General features: G+C 47.2%; 1 protein-coding gene across 1 annotated transcript in view; it reads left to right on the top strand.

The window, feature by feature from the left end:
* The window catches only part of ZER1 (zyg-11 related cell cycle regulator), a 30,171-nt gene that overhangs the window by 5,772 nt on the left and 609 nt on the right, over positions 1 to 23,790 (top strand). The window contains exons 4-14 of the mRNA XM_056860971.1: positions 2,597 to 2,773; positions 4,708 to 4,822; positions 5,647 to 5,793; positions 7,711 to 7,884; positions 11,311 to 11,526; positions 12,021 to 12,062; positions 13,737 to 13,856; positions 15,850 to 15,965; positions 16,851 to 17,039; positions 18,922 to 19,019; positions 22,761 to 22,863. Coding sequence (XP_056716949.1) covers positions 2,597 to 2,773; positions 4,708 to 4,822; positions 5,647 to 5,793; positions 7,711 to 7,884; positions 11,311 to 11,526; positions 12,021 to 12,062; positions 13,737 to 13,856; positions 15,850 to 15,965; positions 16,851 to 17,039; positions 18,922 to 19,019; positions 22,761 to 22,863 — 1,497 coding nt within the window. The remainder of the gene's footprint in view (positions 1 to 2,596; positions 2,774 to 4,707; positions 4,823 to 5,646; positions 5,794 to 7,710; positions 7,885 to 11,310; positions 11,527 to 12,020; positions 12,063 to 13,736; positions 13,857 to 15,849; positions 15,966 to 16,850; positions 17,040 to 18,921; positions 19,020 to 22,760; positions 22,864 to 23,790) is intronic.

The following is a 23,790-nucleotide window of genomic DNA, read 5'->3' as shown; positions in this document are numbered from 1 at the left end:
TAGCTAGGGCTGGGTGGGCCTTCAATCCAGTCCAGTGGGGATTCTTCTGAGAGGCATCAATCTGGCTGCTCTTGGGGACGTAAAGCTTTGATCTGATTCTACAAGGCAGTTCAAGGGATCTAATTCTTAAATATTTAGCTTGCCATACTCAAAGCTCATTGCGGTTCATAACTCCAGAGTTAAGGTAAAAGTAACTACCTCAATTTAATTTAATATGGGGGGAGGTAGTTGTGAATTTTCTGTATTATGCAGGTTGGACTAGATGACCCTGGTGGTTCCTTCCAACTCTATGATTCTAATATATTTTTTTACCCTGATTTTCAGCCAGGTTGGCTTCCAGATTTGTAATTAAAACCAAGCTGTACAGCTCATTTTGTTTGCTTGTTTTACACTGTGAAATAAGCTTCCCCATATGCAACACATGTTGCAGCCAGTAGGAATGGCATCATTTAGGATTTAAATCCCTCTTGACCACAAAGCTGAACGGGTAACCCTGGCCTGCTCCCTCTCGGCTGGACCATCAGAATGGGATCTGGAGACCCATAATTGAATCCCACTCTGCCATGGAAGCTTGGCAGGTGATGTTGGGCCAGGCACGGACTCTCTGCCTCGCCTACCTCACAGGGTTTTTGTGAGGGGGGGAAATGAAGGAGAGGAGAAGGTTGTAAGCTGCTTTGGGTTCCAGTTGGGGGAGAAGGGTGGGTATAAATGAAGTAAGTAAATTAATTAAAAACAATTTACCTCACAACATTGTTATGAGGATAAAATGGGGATGGGAGAATTACGGAAGCTACCCTGATTTCCTTGAAGGAAGAGCAAGATATAAACCAGAGATATATATGCACAATTTATGGGATTCCTTTCTTTCAAGTAGCTTAGAGTAACTATGTGGTCCTACCCTCTACCATTTTATCCTTGCAACAACCTAGTAAGTTAGGTTGCAACAACCTAGTAAGTTAGGTTAGGCTGAGAGAATATGACTGGCCCAAGCTAGGGATGTCGGCCTCCCAGTGGGACCTGATGATCCCCCAGAATTACAGCTCATCTCCAGACTACAGAGATCAGTTCCCCTGGAGATATTTGATTCTTTGAGGGGTGGACTCTATGGAATTGTAACCCACTGAGGTTCCTGTCCTCCCCAAGCTCAATCCCCAAATCTCCAGGAGTATCTCAACATGGACCTGGAAACCCTACCCTCCACTCCCCCATTGGTAGCCAGGGGGACCTGGCCATCCTAGCCCAATCTCATCTGATGAGCGTCATGGCTGAACAGGAATTTTAATCCCGTTGTAACATTCTCACAGCACTGATTCTCATTTTATCAAAGTCCCTAAAATGCTTTTCAAAAATGTCTGGAAACTAACACTAGAATCACACAGGAACTCCATTCTTAGGAACAGGAGACATTTTCCAATACCCTTCTTTTTTTTGTACCAGGAAAGTTGGCTGGAGTATGATACCTTGTTCATGTCACAGGTGACATTACCTTTGTGTACCAATGACTTACCTAGCATGGGGCATTTCAGTTACAGGCTGTACTGCGTATTGTTCCAAGCCTTCCCAAATTCTTCTCCAGTGCAAGCTAAATTCTGTAATTTATTCTACATTTTAGCATTTGTTTTATTTATTCTACTTCTGTTTATCATAGGAAGGGTTAACAGTCTATGTAGGGCCCTAAGTTCCCCCTTCCTTCTCTTCCTGAGATTTCATCAAGCATAGTTTAACCATATTTTAAAGAGTAGCTTTCTCTTAAAAAACATGAAAGTCAAAATTGCCAGTCTGAGCTTGCAGAAATTGTGACAGCTGTGCTTATTTCTTGGCCTGCCACTAACTTAAGGAAATCTTAGTTCATTAATTATATGAGTTGTTATTTGTTTAAGTAGTTTGGTCTGCATAAATATACAGATAAGTAAAGCGGTTCTAAAGCAAAAGGCATTCTTTGTTTTTAGATGAGCCTTACATAGCTATCACCATCCTTTAAAAGACATTCCTTCCCGTGTGAGAGAGGTAGGAATATATTTTCAAGATGGTATCAGAAGTGGGATTCCCTCTTGGGTGAGAAAGATGGGGAATGCCTCTTCTAGAAAGGCACCTGCCCTTCATGGATTTGTAAATTCTTAAATTTCAAATAGTTAACATTTTGAAAGGTTAATTAATAAGGGACTCTTTTTTAATAGATCAAAATATTCAATCTCATTGGTTAATTGACCAAATGTTGCAACTCTTTCTTGTCACCCATTAAGCCTGTCAAATAAGAGTCTCTAAAAAAACAGAGGTCGTAATCCTGCAGCATGTTTTCCATCATTTGGGTGGAGAGCAATTGACGAGCGGTGCCTCATTTTCAGGCATTTGGACATCTCCCAAGACTGTCTCTGTGTTAAGTGCCATCAAGTTGCCTCTGATTCATGGCAACCCTATGAATCAGTGTCTTCCAAAATGTCCTATCTTTAACAGCCTTGCTCAGATCTTGCAAATTGAGGGCTTTGGCTTCCTGTATAGAGTCAATCCATCTCTTGTTGGGTCTTCCTCTTTTCCTGCTGCCCTCAATTTTTCCTAGCATGACTGTCTTTTCCAGTGACTCCTTGTTTGTTTTCAGGCATTTGGACATCTCCCGAGACCGTCTGTCTAGTTATTACAAATTCAAGCTGACTCGCAAAGTTCTGAACCTCTTTGTGGAGAACCTGGTGAACCTGATCTCGCTGGACATCTCGGGCCACACGATGCTGGAGAACTGCACCATCTCGAACATGGAGGAGAAAGCAGGCCAGACGAGGTGAGGCCGGTGGGCCAGTTTATTTTGACATGTTGCTGCCATGATCTCACTAGCATTGCAGGTGGCAGGCACGACTGTTTCAGCTTAAAGAAGCCGTTGAGTGCTACAGTTTTAGCATATATTGAACAGCAGCAGCGTGTTGGGACCTGTCATATTCCTGCACTGGGGATGTGTTTTGTCACATATATGTTATGCTTGCATGTAAAAAGCGTGTTTCCTGTTCCTGCCACCACCCCAAGATATAAAACCCAGCCTCTCAGTAAACCAGGGCCTTGGGGAACCCTGAGAAGGTTGCCTCTGAGCATGTGCCAAGGGCAGAACTTCCAACTACGTCAGCTCTCCCTGTGGGTGCATGTTCTTTAGCATGTAAGAGCGGTCTTTAGTGTGTGGGTGAGATTTCTAGACATAAGCTGCTTTCTTAAACATAAAGAAGCTTTATTACAAAATATTATCCTTTGGGCTGTGGCTCAGTGGTAGAGCATCTGCTTGGCATGCAGAAGGTCCCAGGTTCAATCCCCGGCATATCCAGTTGAAGGGATTAGGCAAGTAGGTGATGTGAAAGACCTCTGCCTGAGACCCTGGAGAGCCGCTGCCGGTCTGAGTAGACAATTCTGACTTCGATGGACCAAGGTCTGATTCAGTATAAGGCAGCTTCATATGTTCATGTGTGTTCATTAAGCTAGAGCACAGATATGGAAAATAACCATCAGTAAAAGATACAGTAAAAGATACAGACCTAAGGAAATAAAAGTAAAACCGTGTTTCTAAACTTAATTGCATCATGCTAGTTACTTTCAGCTGGATCAAGCACATTTCCCTCCATCCCAGCATCAAGGATGGGTATCCACGTGTCAGAGCAGAGCTGACCTTCCATCTCTGCTCTCCTCTCAACCCACATCTCTCAGCTTCTCACTTCGCTCCCCCTTTTCACTCTCTCAGACAGAGGAAGGGTTCACCTTTTAACCTTTCTGCCTGCTGAGGTTAAAACTCACCCTCCCAATCAAGAGTCAGATATCTCTCTCGCGTGGGCTCTTCTTCCGCCATGCCACAAAGTTCTTCCTGGCACATAGCATCTGAGTTTTATGATGCTCGTCCATCACCCTCCTTTTGGCAGGTGTGCCCGATGGGGAGCTCTCAGACTGAGCCGGTTTCCTGTTCTCATGCCTTCTCCCCCCACCCCTTGGGAAAATAGTTTGCCATGGCTCGGGAAGCCCTGACCACAACAGGACCTATGTAGATCATAATAGTGAGGATTTCAGGGCTGATGGACACGTGAAGCTGCTTTTTTCTGAATCAGACCCCTTGGTCCAACAAAGTCCGTATTGTCTACTTAGATTGGCAGCAGCTCTCCAGGGACTTATGCAGAGGTCTTTCACATCACCTACCGCCAGATCCTTTTAAGTGGAGATTCCAGGGATTGAACCTGGGACCTTCTACATGGCAAACAGATGCTCTACCATTGAGCCACAGCCCCTCCTGGTCATCAGTTAGTCTGTGCCTGACTTACTTGCTCTGACTACTTATTCTGAATGAATAAATCCTTGTCTTTTTTTTTAATGTTCCCATTAATTCAAAAAGAGAAAATATTTCATAGGAGTTCCCCCCGCCCCCGTGCTCTCCCAAATTTCCATTGGAAAAACTAAAATAAAAAGTCTGGGGCTGGGAGAGCTCCCCCACCCCTAAACTTCATATCTCTGTGCCAGACTTGCAAGGACCTTTGGTCTAATCCAGGATGGGTGTCCTAATATTCTTAAACAGGGCTGAAAACAGGAGTCATCCTGGCCTGGTTAGGATAGGGTGGCTGGGAGGAGCTCATGCGTGGCATCGATGAGAATGGACGGGAAGCCTAGGTTACAGTGGTGATTGGAACCCAGACGCTAAGGTGGCACAGGCTTCTGGCGTCATGTAACCTTTGTTTCTGTCTCTCCCTCCAGCACCAATCCAGAGAAGAGCAGCATCACCCCGTTCCGGAATCTGAAGCGGCCACTCCAGTTCCTGGGCCTCTTCGAGACCTCTCTTTGCCGTCTCTCGTACATCCCGGCTTACAAGGTAAGGCAGGAACAGAAGAGAAAATGGCTGGTCTTGGCCAGTTTTTGTGAAGAATGGGACTGGGGCCGGAGCAGTCTGATCTGTTTCCCCTCCTTCCCTTTTTCTCCTTTAACTGACTCTTAGCTGCTCTCTAAATTCCAAGCCCCAGGAGCATATTCGTTCTTCATCAGGTCACATTTGATCCCTGCTTTTTTCTTTTGGTGATTTTACAAGGTCCTATTTTTCTGTATACTTGGGAGTCCTCTGGGTATGTAGAGACCCTGCCTGGTTTTGCTGCTTTTGTGATCTTTTCAGGGGTCAGCAAGTTAGCTTGTATATAGTAATAATAAAGTGGCAAGCCTCTTATTTATCAGTTTCAATTTGTGCATTTTTTACTTCATTTATACCCCACCTTTCTCTCCAAAGCAGCTTACATTGGTTTCCTCTCCTACATTTTGTCCTCACAGCCCTGTGAGGTAGGTTAGGCTGAGTGTGTGTGACTGGCCCAAGGTCACCTGGTGAGCTTCCATGGCAGAGTGGAGATTCGAACCTGGTTCTCCCAGGCTGTAGTCCAACACTCTAATCACTACGCTATGCTGGCTCCCTGCTTTTGTCCCCAGAGGGGATCCATAGCAGTTTACATTGTCGTTCTCCCTCATGTATAGAGCCATGCCAGCCAAATATAGGTCCCTGCCCCAAGGAGTTTACAGGCTACGGTTGTCTGCAGCTGCCCTGTGAGTTACATCCACGGGAAAGGACTGTTTGAATCTGAATCTCCCGCATCCAAATCCAATGCTCTGTCCACTGCACCGCACTTCTTTTCTCTTTTCCATCCCCCATGCCAGGTGACTGGGGATAAGAATGAAGATCAGGTGCTTAACGCCATTGAAGCATACACTGAACACCGGCAGGAGATCACGTCGCGTGCCATCAACCTCCTCTTTGACATCGCCCGCATTGAGCGCTGCACCCAGCTCCTGAGAGCCCTCAAGGTGAGAGGCGAAGGGGTCCTTGCTGTCTCCCGCACCCTTTTGAAAGTAGCAGCGCCATCAGGAAGTTTCAGTCTTCACTGTGTGAAATGATCAGATTCTTTTCCTTTCAAAGCAATGAAACTGACTGGTGGAAATGTAACCCAGGGCCAGGGGTCGTTTCGGTGCATCGCTTCTTCCCCCTGGTCTGACTGGGCTGTTGACTTCAGGGCAGGATCCACTTTTATAGCTGTGTTTTTGTCTTGCAGTTTCAATCCACCTGTAGCCTTCTGACGCTTTCCTTCCTCCGCACGTCCCCTGCAGACCAGTAACTTGGTTGCTAGACCAGCAGGATAGCAGGAGAACAGAGCCATCAGCTTGGACAACAGCAGCAATGGCTGCTTGTTTCTGTATTTTTCCCAATCGAGAGAAAATGATCTGGGGGCCAGAGCAATGGCCCTATGAGGAGCGGTTAAAACGCTTAGGGATGTTTAGCTTAGAAAGAAGGCGGTTGAGGGGAGATATGATAGAGGCCTATAAAATTATGCATGGTTTGGAGAGAGTGGACAGAGAGAAGCTTTTCTCCCTTTCTCATAATACCAGAATGCGGGGTCATCTGCTGAAGCTGGAGAGTGAGAGATTCAAAACAGATAAAAGGAAGTATTTCTTCACACAATGCATAGTTAAATTGTGGAACTCTTTGCCCCAGGATGTGGTGATGGCTGGCAACTTGAAAGGCTTTAAGAGGGGAGTGGACATGTTCATGGAGGATAGGGCAATCCATGGCTACTAGATCAAAATGTCATGATGCATACCTATTCTCTTCAGGATCAGAGGAGCATGCCTAATATATTAGGTGCTGTGGAACACAGGCAGGATGCTGCTGCTGCAGTTGTCTTGTTTGTGGCCTTCCTAGAGGCACCTGGTTAGCCACTGTGTGAACAGACTGCTGGACTTGATGGGTCTTGGTCTGAACCAGCATGGCTTTTCCTATGTTCTTAAATGTGGTACAAGGCACTGTGAGAAGTCAAGGGTCTGTAAAATGAACGTTCAGGCTGCAGGCCTCTCAGAGTCTTAAAAAGAACCTGCGCTCTGTCCATTAAACTATGGTAAGACCTATGCCAGCAGCCTAACAGCCCAGACTGGTCTGAGCTCATCAGCTCTCGGAAGCTAAGCAGGGTCGGCCCTGGTTGGTACTTGGATGGGAGACCGCCAAGAAAGTCCAGGGTTGCCACACAGAGGTAGACAGTGGCAAACCTCCTCTGAATGTCTTGTGCCTTGAAAATCCTATAGGATCCCCATGAGTTGGTTGTGATATGATGGCAGTCAATTATAAAAATAATAAAAATATAAGACCTGGGCCACATCCTTTCCTTTAAGGGACTTTCTGGATGTAACGTGGCCCAGAGAAGGGACACTTTAATGTAACACACATAGACAGATTCACAGAGAAGAGGTCTATCAACAACTATTAGCCATGTTGGTTAAATGGAAACTCCATGTTCAGAGGCAGTATACCTCCAAATACCAAATGCGGGGGGTGGGGGGAGAACCAGCCCTCCCCATGAGGTTCCCAAGAGATCTAGGTGGCTGCTCTTAGAAAGAAGACTGGTGTTTGGCCTGAAGCGACAAAGTGATTCCAACATTCCTATAAAGCATTATATAAATTCAGGACCTTTCCATAGATTTAAAGAGCTAAAAGTGGAACCTCCTAATATGGAGGCAGTCTATTTATGATTAGTAGCTGCTGGGAAGGCCACCATCTAAATGGCCTACTTGTGATCAACCAGAAGCATCGAGCTGGCCACTGTTGGAAACAGAATGCTGGGCAACGTGGACACTGGTCTGGTTCAGCAAGGCACATCTTATGTTCAGCCATCTGTTCCTTTTGTTGTATAAAACATACACGCATAGTAGAACATTGTGCCTTTTGTTTTGCAGCTGGTGATCACAGCTCTCAAGTGTCACAAATACGACAAGAACATCCAGGTGACGGGGAGCGCTGCCCTCTTCTACCTCACCAATTCAGAGTACCGAATGGAGCAGAGCATCAAACTACGACGACAGGTCATCCAGGTGGTGCTGAACGGCATGGAGTCGTACCAGGAAGTGACGGTAAGTCTTGTTCCACATTCTTCTATGAGAAAACATCCCCTGCTGGGATTGTAGTTCTACACCCCCATGCAGTTCTGCACCATTAAAATAAAAAAACCTTTGGGCTGGATCTTGCGTCAGCCTTCTACCAAGTTGGATCTCACGCCGACCTTCTCTGCCAAATCGTTTTGTCATTGTTACAAATCCTGAATGTTAAAAATAAAAACTATCAGATCTAAGAACAAAAAACCAGAGCCAACATAGCATAAAAAATTCAAGAGCAGTTCCAGGTAGGCGTTACAACCAAATGCTCTCTGGAGTAGTATTTTAGTCTGCTGCTTGAAGGCTGTCATGGAAAGAGCCACAGGGCCTCGCAGGGGAGGGATTTCCAAAGTTTTGGTGCCACTGCTGAAGAGGCCCTGTCACAGATGCTTACCCAGCGCATCTCAGATAAAGGAGGCCCACAAAGCAGAGCTCCTGAGAAAGAGCTTAAAATCTAGATTGCTTTGCATGGGAGAGGGTGGTACTTGATGTATCCTGGGCTCAAATTGTGTAAGGCAGGGATGGGGAACGTCCGACCCGGGGGCCGGAAACGGCCCGCGAGGACATTTTCAGTGGCCCTGGTGGCTCCAGGGCCCTGCCATAGAAACATGGCATGGCAGGGCAGCTTCAGGAACAGTTTTGGGGAGGGCCCTGGAGCTCCCGAGGGCCACTGAAAATGTTAATCAGCAAGTGGAGGGGGGAGGGAGAAAGTCGCTTCCCCCAAGGCTGCCCCTACAGCCGTGGTGTGCAGGAACGCTACGGCACACTTAAAAAAACCCTCTCACCACCTCAGCTGTTGAGCAGCAACATGCGCAACCGGGCTTCAACCTTCCCGCCGCCCCGCCCCCAGAGTCGCCTAATTGGCTCCCATGCAGATGCTCCACCACCGGGAGCGGCTGGCTTCTTCTCCCCCCCCTCGCCACTCAACAGCTGACAGGTGGCGAGAGTGGGAGTAAAGAAGAAGAAGGTTGAAGGGAAGGTTGAAGCCCGGTTGTGCGGGGTTGCGCGCACCGCCGGGTATGTGTGGAGAGGCTTTTCTCTCTTTCTCCCTCTTTTTCTGTCTCTTTCTTTGTCTGTCTCCCTCCGTCCTTTTCTTTTTCTCTGTCCTTTTCTTTCTTTCTCCCCCCTCCTTCTTTCTCCCCCCTCTTTCTTTCTTTCTTTCTTTCTTTCTTTCTTTCTTTCTTTCTTTCTTTCTTTCTTTCTTTCTTTCTTTCTTTCTTTCTTTCTTTCTTTTCTCTCTCTCTCTCTCTCTCTCTCTCTCCCCCCCTTCCTGCCTGCCTTCCTTCCTTCCGCCATTTATGCATGGGAGGTTTTGCCTTGGATTTGCCACTCTCTAGACTAGATGCACATTTTCCCGATCTGAATTCTCAAAACTCAACAGTAAGCCCCCATGCAGAGTTTTGAGAATTCAAATGGGGAAAATGTGCATCTAGAGAGCAGCAAATCCAAGGCAAAACCTCCCATGCAGAAATGGCCTTTCTTTTTTTTCTTCCACCCCAAAAACCTCCCTAGCCTCTCCCCTCCCACCCCCCACCCCCGCCGGGAGATCTACGATGTGATAAATATGTTAATGCTAGAGGAAAAAGCAGCTTTTTATATAATCAAACAACGACTCTTAGATCACGAATACCAGAAAATATGCCCACTTACTCCGCCAGTATGTTCCCCACTTTAAATGGGTTTGTCAAAATTACCCGGAAGGATGCAGCAATATTTTAGTACACTTGAGGAACCTCTTCAACGGAGAGCATTTATGCTAGCTCGACTCAATTCCTTTCCATCTAAGGTTTTAGACGGGAAATTTACTAAGACTCCCTTTAACAAGAGGGTATGTCCATGCAGAACGGGCCAGCCAGACGCCCTACATGACATTATTTTAGATTGTTGTTTACATGAAGAACCCCGTAAAAAATTTATATTACTCTTAATCAGCAAATGGATGGCCCCTTATAGAACATCCACTTGCCAATTCTTGCTGAACGACATTACAACTGATGTTACGGTGAAGGTGGCGGAGTTTTTAGCAGAAGTTGTTAAGGTTAAGATTCAAACTCAGTTTTAATCTAGATATGTATTATCTGTTTATCTCTGACCTTGTGACCATCAATTTTATTATGCCAATAAAGGTTATCTGATTCTGATAAATATGCAAATGGCCCTTGGCAGAAAAAAGGTTCCCCACCCCTGGTGTAAGGTTTTAAAAGTCGCACTTTGAATTAGGCCCAGAACCCAAAAATGGAAGCCTGCGTGGATTTTGCAAAACTTACATAAATCTACACCTGTGTAGATTCATGTAATACCATCCTGACCTGGATGGGCCAAGCTAGCCTAATCTTGACAGATCTTGGAAGCTAAGCAGAGCCTGCCGATGATAGTACTTGGATGGGAGACTCCGAGGAAGTCCAGAGTTGCTTTGCCGAAGCAGGCAATGGCAAACCACCTCTGTATGTCTCTTGCTTGAAAAACCGAGGGGGTTGCCAGACATCAGCTGTGACTTGAGCTGCAGCCAGCTCCAGTAGGTACTGTAGCAGCAGCATTTTGAACTACTTTCGCTTCTTGATTACTTGAAAAAAACAGCCTTGCCTAGAGTGCATTACAATAGAATAATATGGACATCGCCAGCCATTACCAAGCTCGTTTATTTTCAAGAGTCTTACCTGCAGGGTTTACAGGGGAAACCAGTGGGAGCCAGCGTGGTGTAGTGGTTAGGAGCAGTGGACTCTAATCTGGAGAACCTGGTTTGATTCTCCACTCCTCCACATGAGCACCATCTTTAATCTGAAGAACTGAGTTTGATTCTCCAGTCCTCCACATGAGTGGCGGATTCTAATCTGGAGAACTGGGTTTGATTCTCCACTCCTCCACATGAACGGCAGACTCTAATCTGGAAAATCGGGTTTGATTCCCCTCTCCTCCACATAAGCGGCGGATTCTAGTCTGGTGAACCAGGTAGGTTTCACCACTCCTCCACATGCAGCCTGCTAGGTGACCTTGGGCTAGTCACAGTTCTCTCTGAACTCTCTCAGCCTCACCTACCTCACTAGGTGACTGTTGTGGGGAGGGGACGGGAAGGTGATTGTAAGCCAGTTTGAGACTCCTTAAAGGCAGAGAAAAAGTGGGGTATAAAAAACCAACTCTTCTTCTTCTGGGCTGCCTAGGTAGGCAGAGCCATTCTTGAGCCTGGGAGAACATCAGCAGCCCTAGGTACCTTTTGATCTCCTTTAATTGATTAATTGCCAATTAAATGAGTTTTCTGAGATGCTGAATTCTACCGATTCCGGTGCTTGTGTGGTGCGCGCTCCTGGAACTGTGGAATACACGGGGCCCTGAGAGTAAGCATCCGTGTCGATAGGATGACCCTTCTGGACAGCCCCACCATCGGTCACCCTTGCTTCCCTTTCCCAGGTGCAACGCAACTGCTGCCTGACCCTCTGCAACTTCAGCATCCCAGAGGAGCTGGAATTCCAGTACCGTCGGGTCAATGAGCTGCTCCTGAACATCCTCAACCCGACACGACAGGACGAATCCATCCAGCGCATCGCCGTGCATCTCTGCAACGCCCTGGTGTGCCAGGTGGACAACGACCATAAGGAAGCAGTCGGCAAGATGGGCTTTGTCATGGTTAGTGTCGTCCCAAAGGCGGCTGCTGAAATGCTCACTACGTTTGCCGTGGTTTTTATAGGTGCCTGTGAATTTTTGTTGCACACATAATCCAGCAGCTGTTGGAAACCACAATCAGACTCTATTCATTTACTCCTGCTGTTAAGATATCACCTCTTCATTTAAGAAAAAGAAATCCTCTCAATCAGTTGATCCTGTCATTCAAAGTGCACTGGAGTTCTGTGAACAGCATTAGAGTGAATTGAACTTCATTGTGTGCTTGTTCAAAGAACACTGTTGTTTTATGTAGCTTCACTTGAAGGAACCCTCTGGTTAAAGCATTGCCCACTATTTATTTATTCATACCCCACTCTCTATCCCTGCCAAAGCTGGTCTCTGAGCAGCTAACATCCATTAAAAAATATTTCCTCTTTCTCTGGTGACTGCCATTGGCCTTCATTGTCCCTTCTACTCTGTGACATCTCATTTTGTTTTTGCTTGTCTCTTGCTAACAGACGATGCTGAAGCTGATTCAAAAGAAGTTGGTGGATAAAACGGTAAGATCCGGGTGTCTCAAAGGGCTCAGAGTAGAATTCAGGCATCCGGCCGCCTGTGACTCAGAGGCTGGTAGCTGGCTCAGCCCCATCGCTGTTTAGATTGAGATAAAGGATGTGATTTGTTTTGTGGCTGTGCAGGCAGCGATGGCATTCTGCATCCAGTGAAGTCAGATTCGGGTGGGGTAACCATGTTAGTCAGTAGTAGATTAGAATTTGAGCCCAGGAGATCCTTCAAGACCAACAGCATTTTCCAGGGTATAAAGCTTTCGTGAGTCAAAGCTCACTTTGTCAGGCACTCAGAAGCTCCCATTCCCTGGAAAATGCTGTTGGTCTTTGAAGGATCTCCTGGACTCACATTTTGCCACCTGTGGCAGTCTTCCATATCCAGGGTGGGGCCAGCAGGAGCACTAGTTTGCCCCACCAGAAGATGTATTTGTTGAAAAGCAGCTGCCCTTCCTTTTAATCAGGGTCAGGTTTGCAACTTGATAGTCTCCAGTTAAAGCATCAAAAACTTTTATTTTTTTAGAGTGAGAAAACGTCTGGTTCAAAAGCAAGGGTGATATCAAGTGATTATGCTCCAATGTCTTCCCTGGCCCATTGAACTGTATCTGGCTACCATTCCCCTCTGGCCCATTGTGATTGTTCAAAATAATCTGTTTTAGGTTCAAGCACATTTACAGCGCATTCCTGAAAGGAATGCCTGCACCGGTTTTAAGAGGGAACCCAGCGGCGTTGCCTCCTAAAGAGGTTTTGGCACCGCCGAAGATACGCCAGCTTCATAGGGTTGCATGGGAGATATGCCAGCAAAAAGCTGGCGTATCTTTGTAAAAACAAAAAGGGGCGTTCCCGAGCCAAAACGGCTCGGGAGGCCGACTAACATCAGCCCCGCCCGGTGCCAGAACGCCCCAGGAACGCCTCCCAGGGCGCCGGAACACCTCCCAGCTCGCCGCTGCAGTCTGTGCCGGAGGCTGGCGGGAGGCTGTGCCAGCGTCTGGCCCAAGCGCTGCTGCGTTCGAGGACCAGCGGCCGGGCCTGCACGCTGGCTCTGGGGCCACTCACGCCGGCATGTGCCTTCCGGGTGCCGGTGGTGTGGGCCCCTACCCCGGCGGAGGCTGGCGGAGGCCTCCTGAGGCCTTTCAGCCCAAATTTCAGGAATGTGCTGTTAGGGATTGAAAGGTTCGGGTTCAAATTTATTGTGTTTGGCCAAAGGCCATTACAAAAGTTAATCTAAAAACACAATAAGTCCAGGTAACAAGCATTAATAATAACAGAAAAAAAGCTTCTCAGAACCACCAAAACTTGTAAAATACTATGCAAAGAATTTTATTAAAAATTAAACATTCAGAATTATCTAGAATCTGACAAACTAACTAGAATTTGATGTACAGACCTTATAATAATTAGCAAAACCAAACAGAATTTGAAATTAAGATTTTGTGGTATCAACCTCTTGGCCATGGGATTTGCTGTTCAATTTAAGCTCCAGCACTTTGAGCCGAGCCCGGAAATGAACGGCCAGAGAAATTCTTGAACTTAAAATATTTACCAGTAGTCAGCACCCTCTAGCAGACTTATATTCCTTTCTGAACCCACTGAAATTTCTAGACTCTCTTCAGGTACATCTGCAGGACTTGATCCCAAGACATAACCCTTTTCCTTCCTCTGCTCCGGCAGTGCGATCAGGTGATGGAATTCTCCTGGAGCGCTTTGTGGAACATCACAGACGAGACCCCCGACAACTGTGAAATGTTCCTCAACTATAGCGGCATGAAGCTATTCCTGGAGTGCTTGAAGGTGCGCAAAGTTTGGGGGCTCTTGCTGCCAGCAGTTCATCTTGTGGGCAAAAAAAAATGAGAGTACAGGCAGGGAATCTAAATTGGTCGTCTTGTCCAAAGTCTGCAGCTTCAGGCAGAACACTCCATTGCTAAAGCATCTTGAATTAAGTCCTATCTGAGGCAGAAAATCCAAATAGTACTTAGCAGGTATATGGTATTTTCAAACTTTGGAGGCCTGCTTGTACTTTCGAGAGCCAGAATACTAGTTAAGAGTGGTGGTTTAGAGTGATGGACTCTAATCTGGAGAACCGGGTTTGATTCCCTGCTCCACACGCACAGCAGACTCTAATCTGGTGAACTAGGTTGGTTTCCCCACTCCGCCACATAAAGCCAGCTGGGTGACCTTGGGCTAGTCACAGTTCTCTTAGAGCTCTCTCAGCCCCACCTTCCTCACAGGGAGTATGTTGTGGGGAGGGGAAGGGAAGGTGATTGTAAGCCGGTTTGAATCTTCCTTAAGCAGTAGAGAAAGTCAGAATAGAAAAACCAACTCTTCTTCTTTATATTATGACAACCACATATTATTAATTTCCTTGGATTGCAGACTGGTTAGGGTAGAGGCAGTTGGGACATCTAGTAAATTCACGGCACAGGTGATATTCGAACTGGGGATGTCCTGCTATGTGCAGCTCAGTCTCTTGAACATACGAAGCTGTCTAATGTTGGGCAGACCATCAAGCCATCTAGAGGAGGGGCTGTGGCTCAGTGTGGTAGAACATCTTATTGGCGTGCAGAAGGTCCCAGGTTCAATCCCTGGCATCCCCAGTTAAAGGATCTGGCAGTAGGTGATTTGAAAGACCTCTGCCTGAGACCCTGCCAGACCGAGTACTGACTTCTGTGGACCAAGGGTCGGATTCATTATAAGGCAGCTTCCTGTGTACTTTAGCACTGTGGTGGCTCTCTGAGGAATCAAGGCAGCGAAAGACCTTTCTCAACACCTGCTGCCTGAGATCCTTTAAGGAGAGATGCCAGGGGCTGAACCTATGATCTGTTGCTTGCAAAATGGATGTTCTGGCCTTCCTCCATTAGGATGAAACACCATGTGTGTGGGGGCAGTGGTTCCTCGAGATGTCAGCAAAGAGTCTTTCTCAGCCATCCTTCCTTAGGTCCTTCAAATGGAGAAGCCAGGATATGCCTGGTTTTCTGCATGCAAAGTAGAGTTTTCCCTCTTCTAAATCATGAAGTAACAGTCTGAGAGTCATTAGCTTCTATGAAGGCTGCCTTAGTCAGAGCACTGGTCCACCCAGTAAGTCTGATGGACAGCTGCTCTCCAGCATCTCTTGCAGAGAATGATCTTCCCATCACCTGCTACCCGAGACCCTTGGAGATTGAACGTGGGACCTTCTGAATGCAAAACATGTGCTCTGCCATCAAGCCATGGCCCCTCTCCTAAAAGCAGGGTGGACGTAGGAGACTGCTTATGCCAAGTTCGGGCCATTGGTCGCAAGTGTATACTCTATTTGGCAATAACTCTCCATGAACTCAGAGGCCCCAGGTGACCTCGGAGCCTCACTTCTCGGGGAGCAGTCATATGGAGGGGAAGGAGCCTCACACGATGGCCCTGCAGCTCAGGCAGGTTCCTGTGGGAGCAGAAGCTCCTTTGGGTATCCTGGTCCCAGCTAGGAATGCCAGGGATTGGTCCAGAAAGAGCATGAAGCTGCCTTATACTGAATCAGGCCTGGTGGTCCATCGAGATCGGTATTGGCTATTGAGACCGACAGCAAGTCTTCTGCGTCTCTGGTGGAGGTCTTTCACATCACCTGATCCTTTTAACTAGGGATGCCGGGGTCTGAACCCGGGGCCTTCTGCATGCCAAGCTGATGCCCTCCCAGTCACGTCCCGTATGCAAGGCCTGGGCTCTGCTCTTGAGCCAAGGTCCCTCTGAGCTACAGCAGCTCTTCACTCTGCCATCCCTTTTTCCCCAGCCAAACGTGTCATTTGTTGTCTTCTCTCAGGAGTTCCCGAACAAACAGGAACTACACCGCAACATGTTGGGTCTTCTGGGAAACGTGGCAGAGGTGCAAGAACTCCGCCCACAGCTGATGACCTCACAGTTCATCAGTGTGTTCAGGTGGGTGCATCCCTTACAGGAGCATAAAGAACCGAAAGCAACTGCTGCTCATATTTTAATGTGTGTGTTTCATTGCTCGAATGCAGTTCTCATCTGGTCTGATGGCAGAGGCCAGTTCAACCTTGTAGGGCCCATAGCTGACATCAAACTATGAGAAACGGTTGCAGAATGAGCCTTCTTTATTCGGATCAATGGTGCTACAACAACTGCCGGCACGGCCTTCCTTCCCCTAGACGCCTGGCCAGTACACCACTGTTCGGATCCTGGGACTGCCACCTCCGGGATGGCAGATCGCGATGGGTAGTCTATCCATAGCAGTAGAAAAGAGCCAAGAGTCCAGTATGACCTTAAAAAAGAATAACAAAATTTCTGGTAGGGTATGAGCTTTTGTGAGTCACAGCTCACTTCTTCAGCTACAGCTAGAATGTGTCCATGTATCACTTCTCTGTACTTAAGGACAGATGGACTCACATTCTAGCCAGCGTGGTGTAGTGGTTAGGAGTGGTGGTTTGGAGCGGTGGACTCTGATCTGGAGAACCGGGTTTGATTCCCCACTCTTCCATATGAGCGGCAGAGCGCTAATCTGGTGAACTGGATTTGTTTCCCCACTCCTACACATGAAGCCAGCTGGGTGACCTTGGGCTAGTCACAGCTTTCTTAGAGCTCTCTCAGCCCCACCTGGGCGACACTCCTAGCCCAAGGGTTAGGGATCATTGTGAGGCAAATGGATAGTATGCAGATAGTTTTGCTGATTTTGTATTTACTTATCCCCATGACAGCCCTGGGAGGCAGGCCTCTAATATTTTCATTTTAGTAATGGAGGAATAGGGTCCATCTAACATTACCAAAGGAGTGGTTGACTTTTTGTGATATGTTTCGTGACAGCAACTTGTTGGACAGCGAAGCTGATGGGATTGAGGTGTCCTACAACGCATGTGGGGTTCTCTCCCACATCATGTTTGATGGGCCGGATGCCTGGATGATTGCCGAGCCGCGCAGAGAGGAAGTTGTGGACAGGATGTGGGCAGCTATTCAACGCTGGGACGTGAACTCCAGAAGAAACATTAATTACAGGTGAACAGGAATTGGATCACGGCTGCGAAAAGGACGTATCTTTGTTTCCTGTAGGACCTAGACCCTAAGAATGAATCTTTTTATATATATACATTTTTATTTTTCTTTCATAAAGAAGAAAGGGAATACAGAAATAAAGGAATTTTTTTTTGGGGGGGAAATACAAATAATAAAGACAGGAAAAATCTATTACAGTATCATACATACTTTGCATGATTATAAAATCAAGATTCCTTTCCTATCTTATAACTATAGATATATATTCCGTTACCAAACAAATATTTCTTTTGACCACTGAGTCTAGTTGCTTATTTTTGTCAGAGGCAGGCTGACTTCTGAAGCGTTTTCTTTAAAAAAAAAAATAGAATCCCCATGGTCTGCTGACACCTTTTAAATCTACAAAGCATTGATGTCTATCTGGGATCTCGTCACAGTTATGGCTAAGTAATTAAAGCTGCCTTATATTAAGTCAGGCTATTGGTCTATCAAGGACAGTATTGTCGAAGGCTTTCACGGTCAGAGTTCATTGGTTCTTGTAGGTTATCCGGGCTGTGTGACCATGGTCTTGGTATTTTCTTTCCTGACATTTCTCCAGCAGCTGTGGCTGGCATCTTCAGAGGAGTAACACTGAAGGACAGTGTCTCGCAGTGTCAAATGTGTAGGAAGAGTAATACATAGTCAGAAGGGGGTTGGGTTTGAGCTGAGTCATTGTCCTGCAAAAAGTATCAAAGGTAAAGTGCTAATCATTGTCCTGTAAGTATCAAGATAATGTTCTAATGAGGGTGTGGTATGTTAATATGGAACCATTGTATCCTGAAGTGATCTGTTAACATGTGGAATCCAAAGCTAATCTGCATGGCTATATTGGACTGTAGTCTTCGTTAGTCTGGAGGTTTTCAGGACAGGAAGCCAAGCCTTATTCATTCTTAAAATTGCACAGAGAACCATTGAAATTCATAAACATCAGCACGACTTTAACAGAAAAGAAGAGAGTTTAAGAATGAATAAGGCTTGGCTTCCTGTCCTGAAAACCTCCAGACTAACAAAGACTACAGTCCACAATAGCCATGCGGATTCGCTTTGGATTCCACATGTTAACAGATCACTTCAGGATACAGTGGTTCCACATTAACATACCACACCCTCATTAGCACATTATCTTGATACTTACAGGACAACGATTAGCACATTACCTTTGATACTTTTTGCAGGACAATGACTCAGCTCAAACCCAACCCCCTTCTGACTATATATTACTCTTCCTACACACTTGACACTGAGAGACACTGTCCTTCAGTGTTACTCCTCTGAAGATGCCTGCCACAGCTGCTGGAGAAACGTCAGGAAAGAAAATACCAAGACCGTGGTCGCACAGCCCGGATAACCTACAAGAACCAAAGGACAGTATTGTTTACTCTGACTGTCAGCAGCTCTCCAGGGCCTGGTCCTTTTTAACTAGAGATGCTGGGCATTGAACCTGGGACTTTCTGCATACCAAGCAGACATCCTGTCCACTGAGCCATGGCCCAGTCTCTGAACTGTGTTAAGTGGGCCTGGGTATACTCTCTTGCTTAAGAAAAGTAGACCACGTCCCTCTGTGGAACTCGCTAAGAGGATATGCAAAACTCACAAAGAGGATATGCCAGAAATAATGAAATAATTCCACCAATTGTGATAAACCCAGAAACACATGTTTCTGAAATCAAAGATAGTTTTGAACTTTATGGGATAAAGAATATGCCTGAATGTAGTCGTTAATAATTTTAATTCTTCCTGAGATGTGGCAGATGTGGCCCTGTCTGTCCTCCCCATATGACTGTGTTCCCTAAATCAAGGTGCATTTTTTTGTTGTTCATTGGTGCTTGAATTTCTGTCTGTGCAGGTCCTTCGAGCCAATTCTTCGACTCATTCCCCAAGGCGTCTCTCCAGTCAGCCAGCACTGGGCGACGTGGGCACTCTACAACCTTGTTTCTGTCTACCGTAAGTCCCTGTGGCAGCCATCATAGAACCAGGGTTATTAAATATGTGTCTTAACTAGGGCTAAGCCCACCCCCCCAATATACAATCTTGTGGTAGACTCTTTATGACTACAATCTTTGTTTTACAGCAACAGTCTAACACAGCTATCACTCTGGAGTCAAAATAGGGCTCCAGCGTTTAATTGATGTGACCAATTAATTGATTAAAACAAAAACCTTTGATCATTTAACCATTGTTTCCCATTACAAACAAACTTGCCAGCTTAGGTGTTGCCCTCCCGGGCCAGGGTTGGAAATCATCGTTTGAAGCTGGTTTCCAGGCCAACTTGAGAGAACAAGAGGATATGCCACAGTTGGCTGTTTGGGACTGCAGTTTGCCTGAACCAGGAAGTGATGAATTAACTCCGGGTGGGGGGGACAAGGGCAGACGTAAGCCCCCACGGCTCATTCCTGATTCTTCTCCTGGTAGTTTGGAGGATTGGAAATTTATGTATGAACTCACCTACGATGTATGTGAAGCTCTTGGAAGAAGGGTAAGGCTAAGTCTTCCTGTTGCTGTTAACTGCCAGCAGTCAGTTATCAGTGCAATCTTATACAGGGTTATTCCAGTCTGAGCCCATTGAAAGGAATGGGCTTAAACAGGAGTAACTCTCCTTAGGATTGCTCAGTAAGCAACGTAAGGCAGGGGTTTGCAGCCTGTGACTCAGCACAGAACCAAATGTGGCTCTTTGAAAAGGAAAACAAAATCTTTAAGTTAAGGTATATTGGAGAGGGTAGGATCCCCAGCATGCAAAGGGAATGGCAGGCAAAGCAGGGAATAAAGGGCTCCTGAGTGATGCTTTCAAGACAGGGAAATGATAGAGGTGAGTAGTTGCCAGTAATTCCAAGTGCAAACCATGCTAAAACAATCACGCAGGTGCTCCAGTATATATTTATGACTTTTTGTGAGGCCTCGCGTGTGCCACTTCTTGATAAAGGACTCACAACAGCCAGTGTTTGGGCTGTGGAAACTTTACGGCTTATTAATCAACATGTCAGTTATCAGTAATGTTAACGTATATTTTCAGTTAGACAAACAGGCTTCCTTATATTGGTGTGGTAGAGTGGTTAAGAGCGGTGGACTCTCATCTGGAAAACTGGGTTTGATTCCCCACATGAGCAGCGACTCTAATCTGGTGAATTGGGTTGGTTTCTTCACTCCTCCTCATGAAGCTTGCTGGATAACCTTCGGCTACTCACAGTTCACTTCGAGCTCTCTGCCTCACCTACCTCACAAGGTGTCTGTTGTGGGGAGAGGAAGGGAAGAAGATTGTAAAGTGGTTTGATTCTCCTTAAAAGGTAGAGAAAAATTGGCATATACAAACCAACTCTTCTTCTTTGCTGATACCTTGATCTGAACTTTGATGTGGTTTTCCTCTTTAATAGTCAAAGGTTGCAGACCATTGGCTTAGGGCAGTGGTCGGCAAACCGCGGCTCCCGAGCCGCATGCGGCTCTTTGGCTCCTTGAGTGCGGCTCTGGAAAGCGCCCTCCTCCTCCTCCTCCCCCCCTTTCCCTCCCCTCACAGCGCGGCCGGGATTTGCACGCGGCGCTCGAGGGCCAGCAGCACCAAGGTGGGCATCGGCAGCCAATCAGCGGGCGGGATTTTTCCCGCTGGTTTTGGCTGGCGGAGGAGGCCGAGGCATTGAGGAGGAGGCGGCGGCGGGCAGGGCCGAGCCGGGGCGGCGGGCATGGCGGGCAGCGAGGAGAACTACTATGGCAAGCACTGTGAGCCCCGGAACCGCCGGGCCGAGCGCAGAAGGGCAGCGCCAGCGGGGACGCGGCAGGGCGCACAGCCGCTGGCCGAGCTGGAGGGGGTGCCGGCCAGGCCCCTCGGCGGCGCCCCCCGGTCTAAATTTAGCCAAGTGGCGCAGGAAGTCGGGGCTGGGCGGCGCTGGAGTGGCGCCGAGAGCCCCGGGGGGCAGGGGGGTCCAGCGGCGTCCCAGCCGCGCGCCCAGCCCGGCTCCAAGTTTCAGCAGAGTTCGCACGGTGGCCCGCCGGCCTGGGTAGTGCTCTGGCTGGGCGCGTTTGGCCAGGCGGCGGGAGGCGCCGGCTTCAACCCCTGGCTGTTCCAGTTAAAGGGACCGGGCAAGAAGGTGATGGGAAAGACCTCCCCCTGAGACCCTGGAGGGCCATGGGGAGGGGCCGTGGCTCAGCGGCAGAGCCTCTGCTTGGCGCGCAGAAGGTCCCAGGTTCAAAACCCCCCCCCCGGCATCTCCGGTTAAAGGGACCGGGCATGTAGGTGAGGCGAAAGACCATTTATGAATGGGAGGTTTTGCCTTGGATTTGCCACTCAGATGCACATTTTCCCCATCCAGATTCTCAAAACTGCGTGAGGGGTTATTGGCCATTTATGAATGGGAGGTTTTGCCTTGGATTTGCCACTCAGATGCACATTTTCCCCATCCAGATTCTCAAAACTCAACAGTAAGCCCCCCTGCAGAGTTTTGAGAATGCAGATGGGGAAAATGTGCATCTAGAGAGCGGCAAATCCAAGGCAAAACCTCCCGTGCATGAATGGTTGTTAAAAGGCGTTTTGGCTTTCAAAAGAAATCTCAATCGTTGTACTGTTGTTATTTGGCTCTGTTGACTAATGAGTTTGCCGACCCCTGGCTTAGGGTAATGTTTAACTTAGATTGCCTTACTACTTGGGAGGGGGAGGAAAGCCACACAATTTCCCCTGTTCTGTCAGCGAGAACAGTTGGTGTCTGTGTAGTGGCTTTATAGCCATCTGCTCACAGACTCATGCTAACAGGTTGTGCTAACAGCCAATGTCTGCCACCTTCTCACGCCACTTCTTAATCACTTCTGAGTAACGTTTGATTGAAGACAATAACGAGATATGACATTATCACGCCCACACCCTGGGTTGTCCCTGGGGCAACTATGAGAGTGTTGGCACAATATTGAACTAGAGGCTTCCGTAGTCTAACTGTGGGTCAGCAGCAGTGCTGTGTTCCTCATAATGCTTTGAACATACCGCCTGGTTGGAAATGACAGGGGAGAGATCCATTTGCTGTTGAGCTAATATTGCAATATAACATATTGCTGTTATTCAGAGTATGTGATGCAAGACTAAGCAAGTCCCTGATTTAAATGTTGCCTCTGCCACAAACTCAGTAGGTGGCCTCAGGAAACCCCTTCTATCTCAGCCTTAACAGTATGTAATAATACTGGCCTACCCTATAGGGTGGTTGTAAGGATTGCAACAAGGTAATGTATGCTGTCAACCCTCTGAAGCTTGAGTAGTAATAATAATAATAATTGTCAAGTGGTGGCATCCTTCCATCTGCTTCTCTTTTTATTTATTCGTTTCCTTCCTTCCTATCCCACCTTTCTCCCCAGTAGGGACCCAGAGCAGCTTACATCATTCTCCTCTCTTCCATTCTATCATCACAACAACCCCCGTGAGTTACATTAGAGTGAGAATATGTGACTGGCCCATGATCACCCAGGCAAGCTTGCATGGCAGAGCAGGGATTCGAACCTGGGTCTCCCAGATCTTAGTCTGATATTCTAGCCACTGTACTACACTGGCTCTCTTGCCTCCTGGATAGAGCTCATCAACCAAAAAACCAGACCCAGTGCATGGAGATTTAACTCCCTTTTTAGACCCAAACATCACTTTTATTTTTAGGACCTAACAGAATGAGGAGAACATGAAAATCCAACCATCTTTTTTTCCCTCCTTCCTCCATTTTGCAGCAGACAAGTACTGCCCCCTGCTGATCAAAGAGGGTGGGCTCCTCCTCCTACGGGACATGATTAAAATGGCCTCGTCACGACCCGAAACCAAGGAAATGGGAAGGTAGGTTCTCTTGGAACAAGTCTTGGCACTCCATGAGTACCGGGAGGGCCTCAATCTGGGGGAGTGCAGCAGCCTGGCCTGTTCACTGTCTGACCTCTCCAGTGACAGGATCTCGGATGGCAAGCCTTGGGGCTGCATATCTGTTAGCACTCTGTGCCCTGAAAGTGCATGTTGGTGACGTTCCAGAAGCCTTTGCGCTCACAGCCGCTTTTCAGTGCTCCTTTTATGTGTTTTATGCTCCAAAGCCTGCCTCTATGTGCTGAGCTGTGACTATACCGCCCATGTGCCTGATGCTGTGTGCCCATAGGGGGATGCACACAAGCTCAAAGTCAACTAGGGCCTTTGCAGTAGTATCATTGTGGAACGGTGTTTTCCCAGTAAGGTGAAGAGGGACAGCTCAGATTTCATGAAGGCTGCTTTGGATTCCAGAATACTGCCCTGCAGAAGCAAAGCCCCACAATTAGGCAGCAGTCCTAATCTGGAGGACTGAATGTTTAATGAGCACCACTTTGCAAAATAAGCACAGTTCTGTTTCTTGAACAACCTAGTAGTTTACTCTTTGGATCAGATGTGGGTTTCCTTGATGAAGGTGTTTTTGGGAGGTGAAAGGGAACCACAGGAAGGTATAAAGAGCTCGGCTGATGCAGGCGGATGCCCTCTCGTGTATCTGAAAGCTCTCTGATAGCATCCAGCCAAGGACTCCCCACCCCCCCACCCCGGTACCTGGATCAGCCTTCTTTCTCCTCGTTCATGCACCAAAGTTTTTTACAATTTTATTCTCTTAGGTGCTCCTACAGCTCTTTGTTGCTTTCTGTATTTATACATTGCAATGTGTGTTAAACTTTATTTTTTAAGCCACACGGAGGACGGGCAACTGAAAAACTATGTGTCCATTTTAAAAATAAACAGGACCCCACATTTTTTGGG

This window comes from Euleptes europaea, chromosome 14 (genome assembly GCF_029931775.1).
Source record: "Euleptes europaea isolate rEulEur1 chromosome 14, rEulEur1.hap1, whole genome shotgun sequence".
Classification (NCBI taxonomy): Eukaryota; Metazoa; Chordata; class Lepidosauria; order Squamata; family Sphaerodactylidae; genus Euleptes; species Euleptes europaea.
This window is presented reverse-complemented; position numbering and strand designations above follow the sequence as displayed.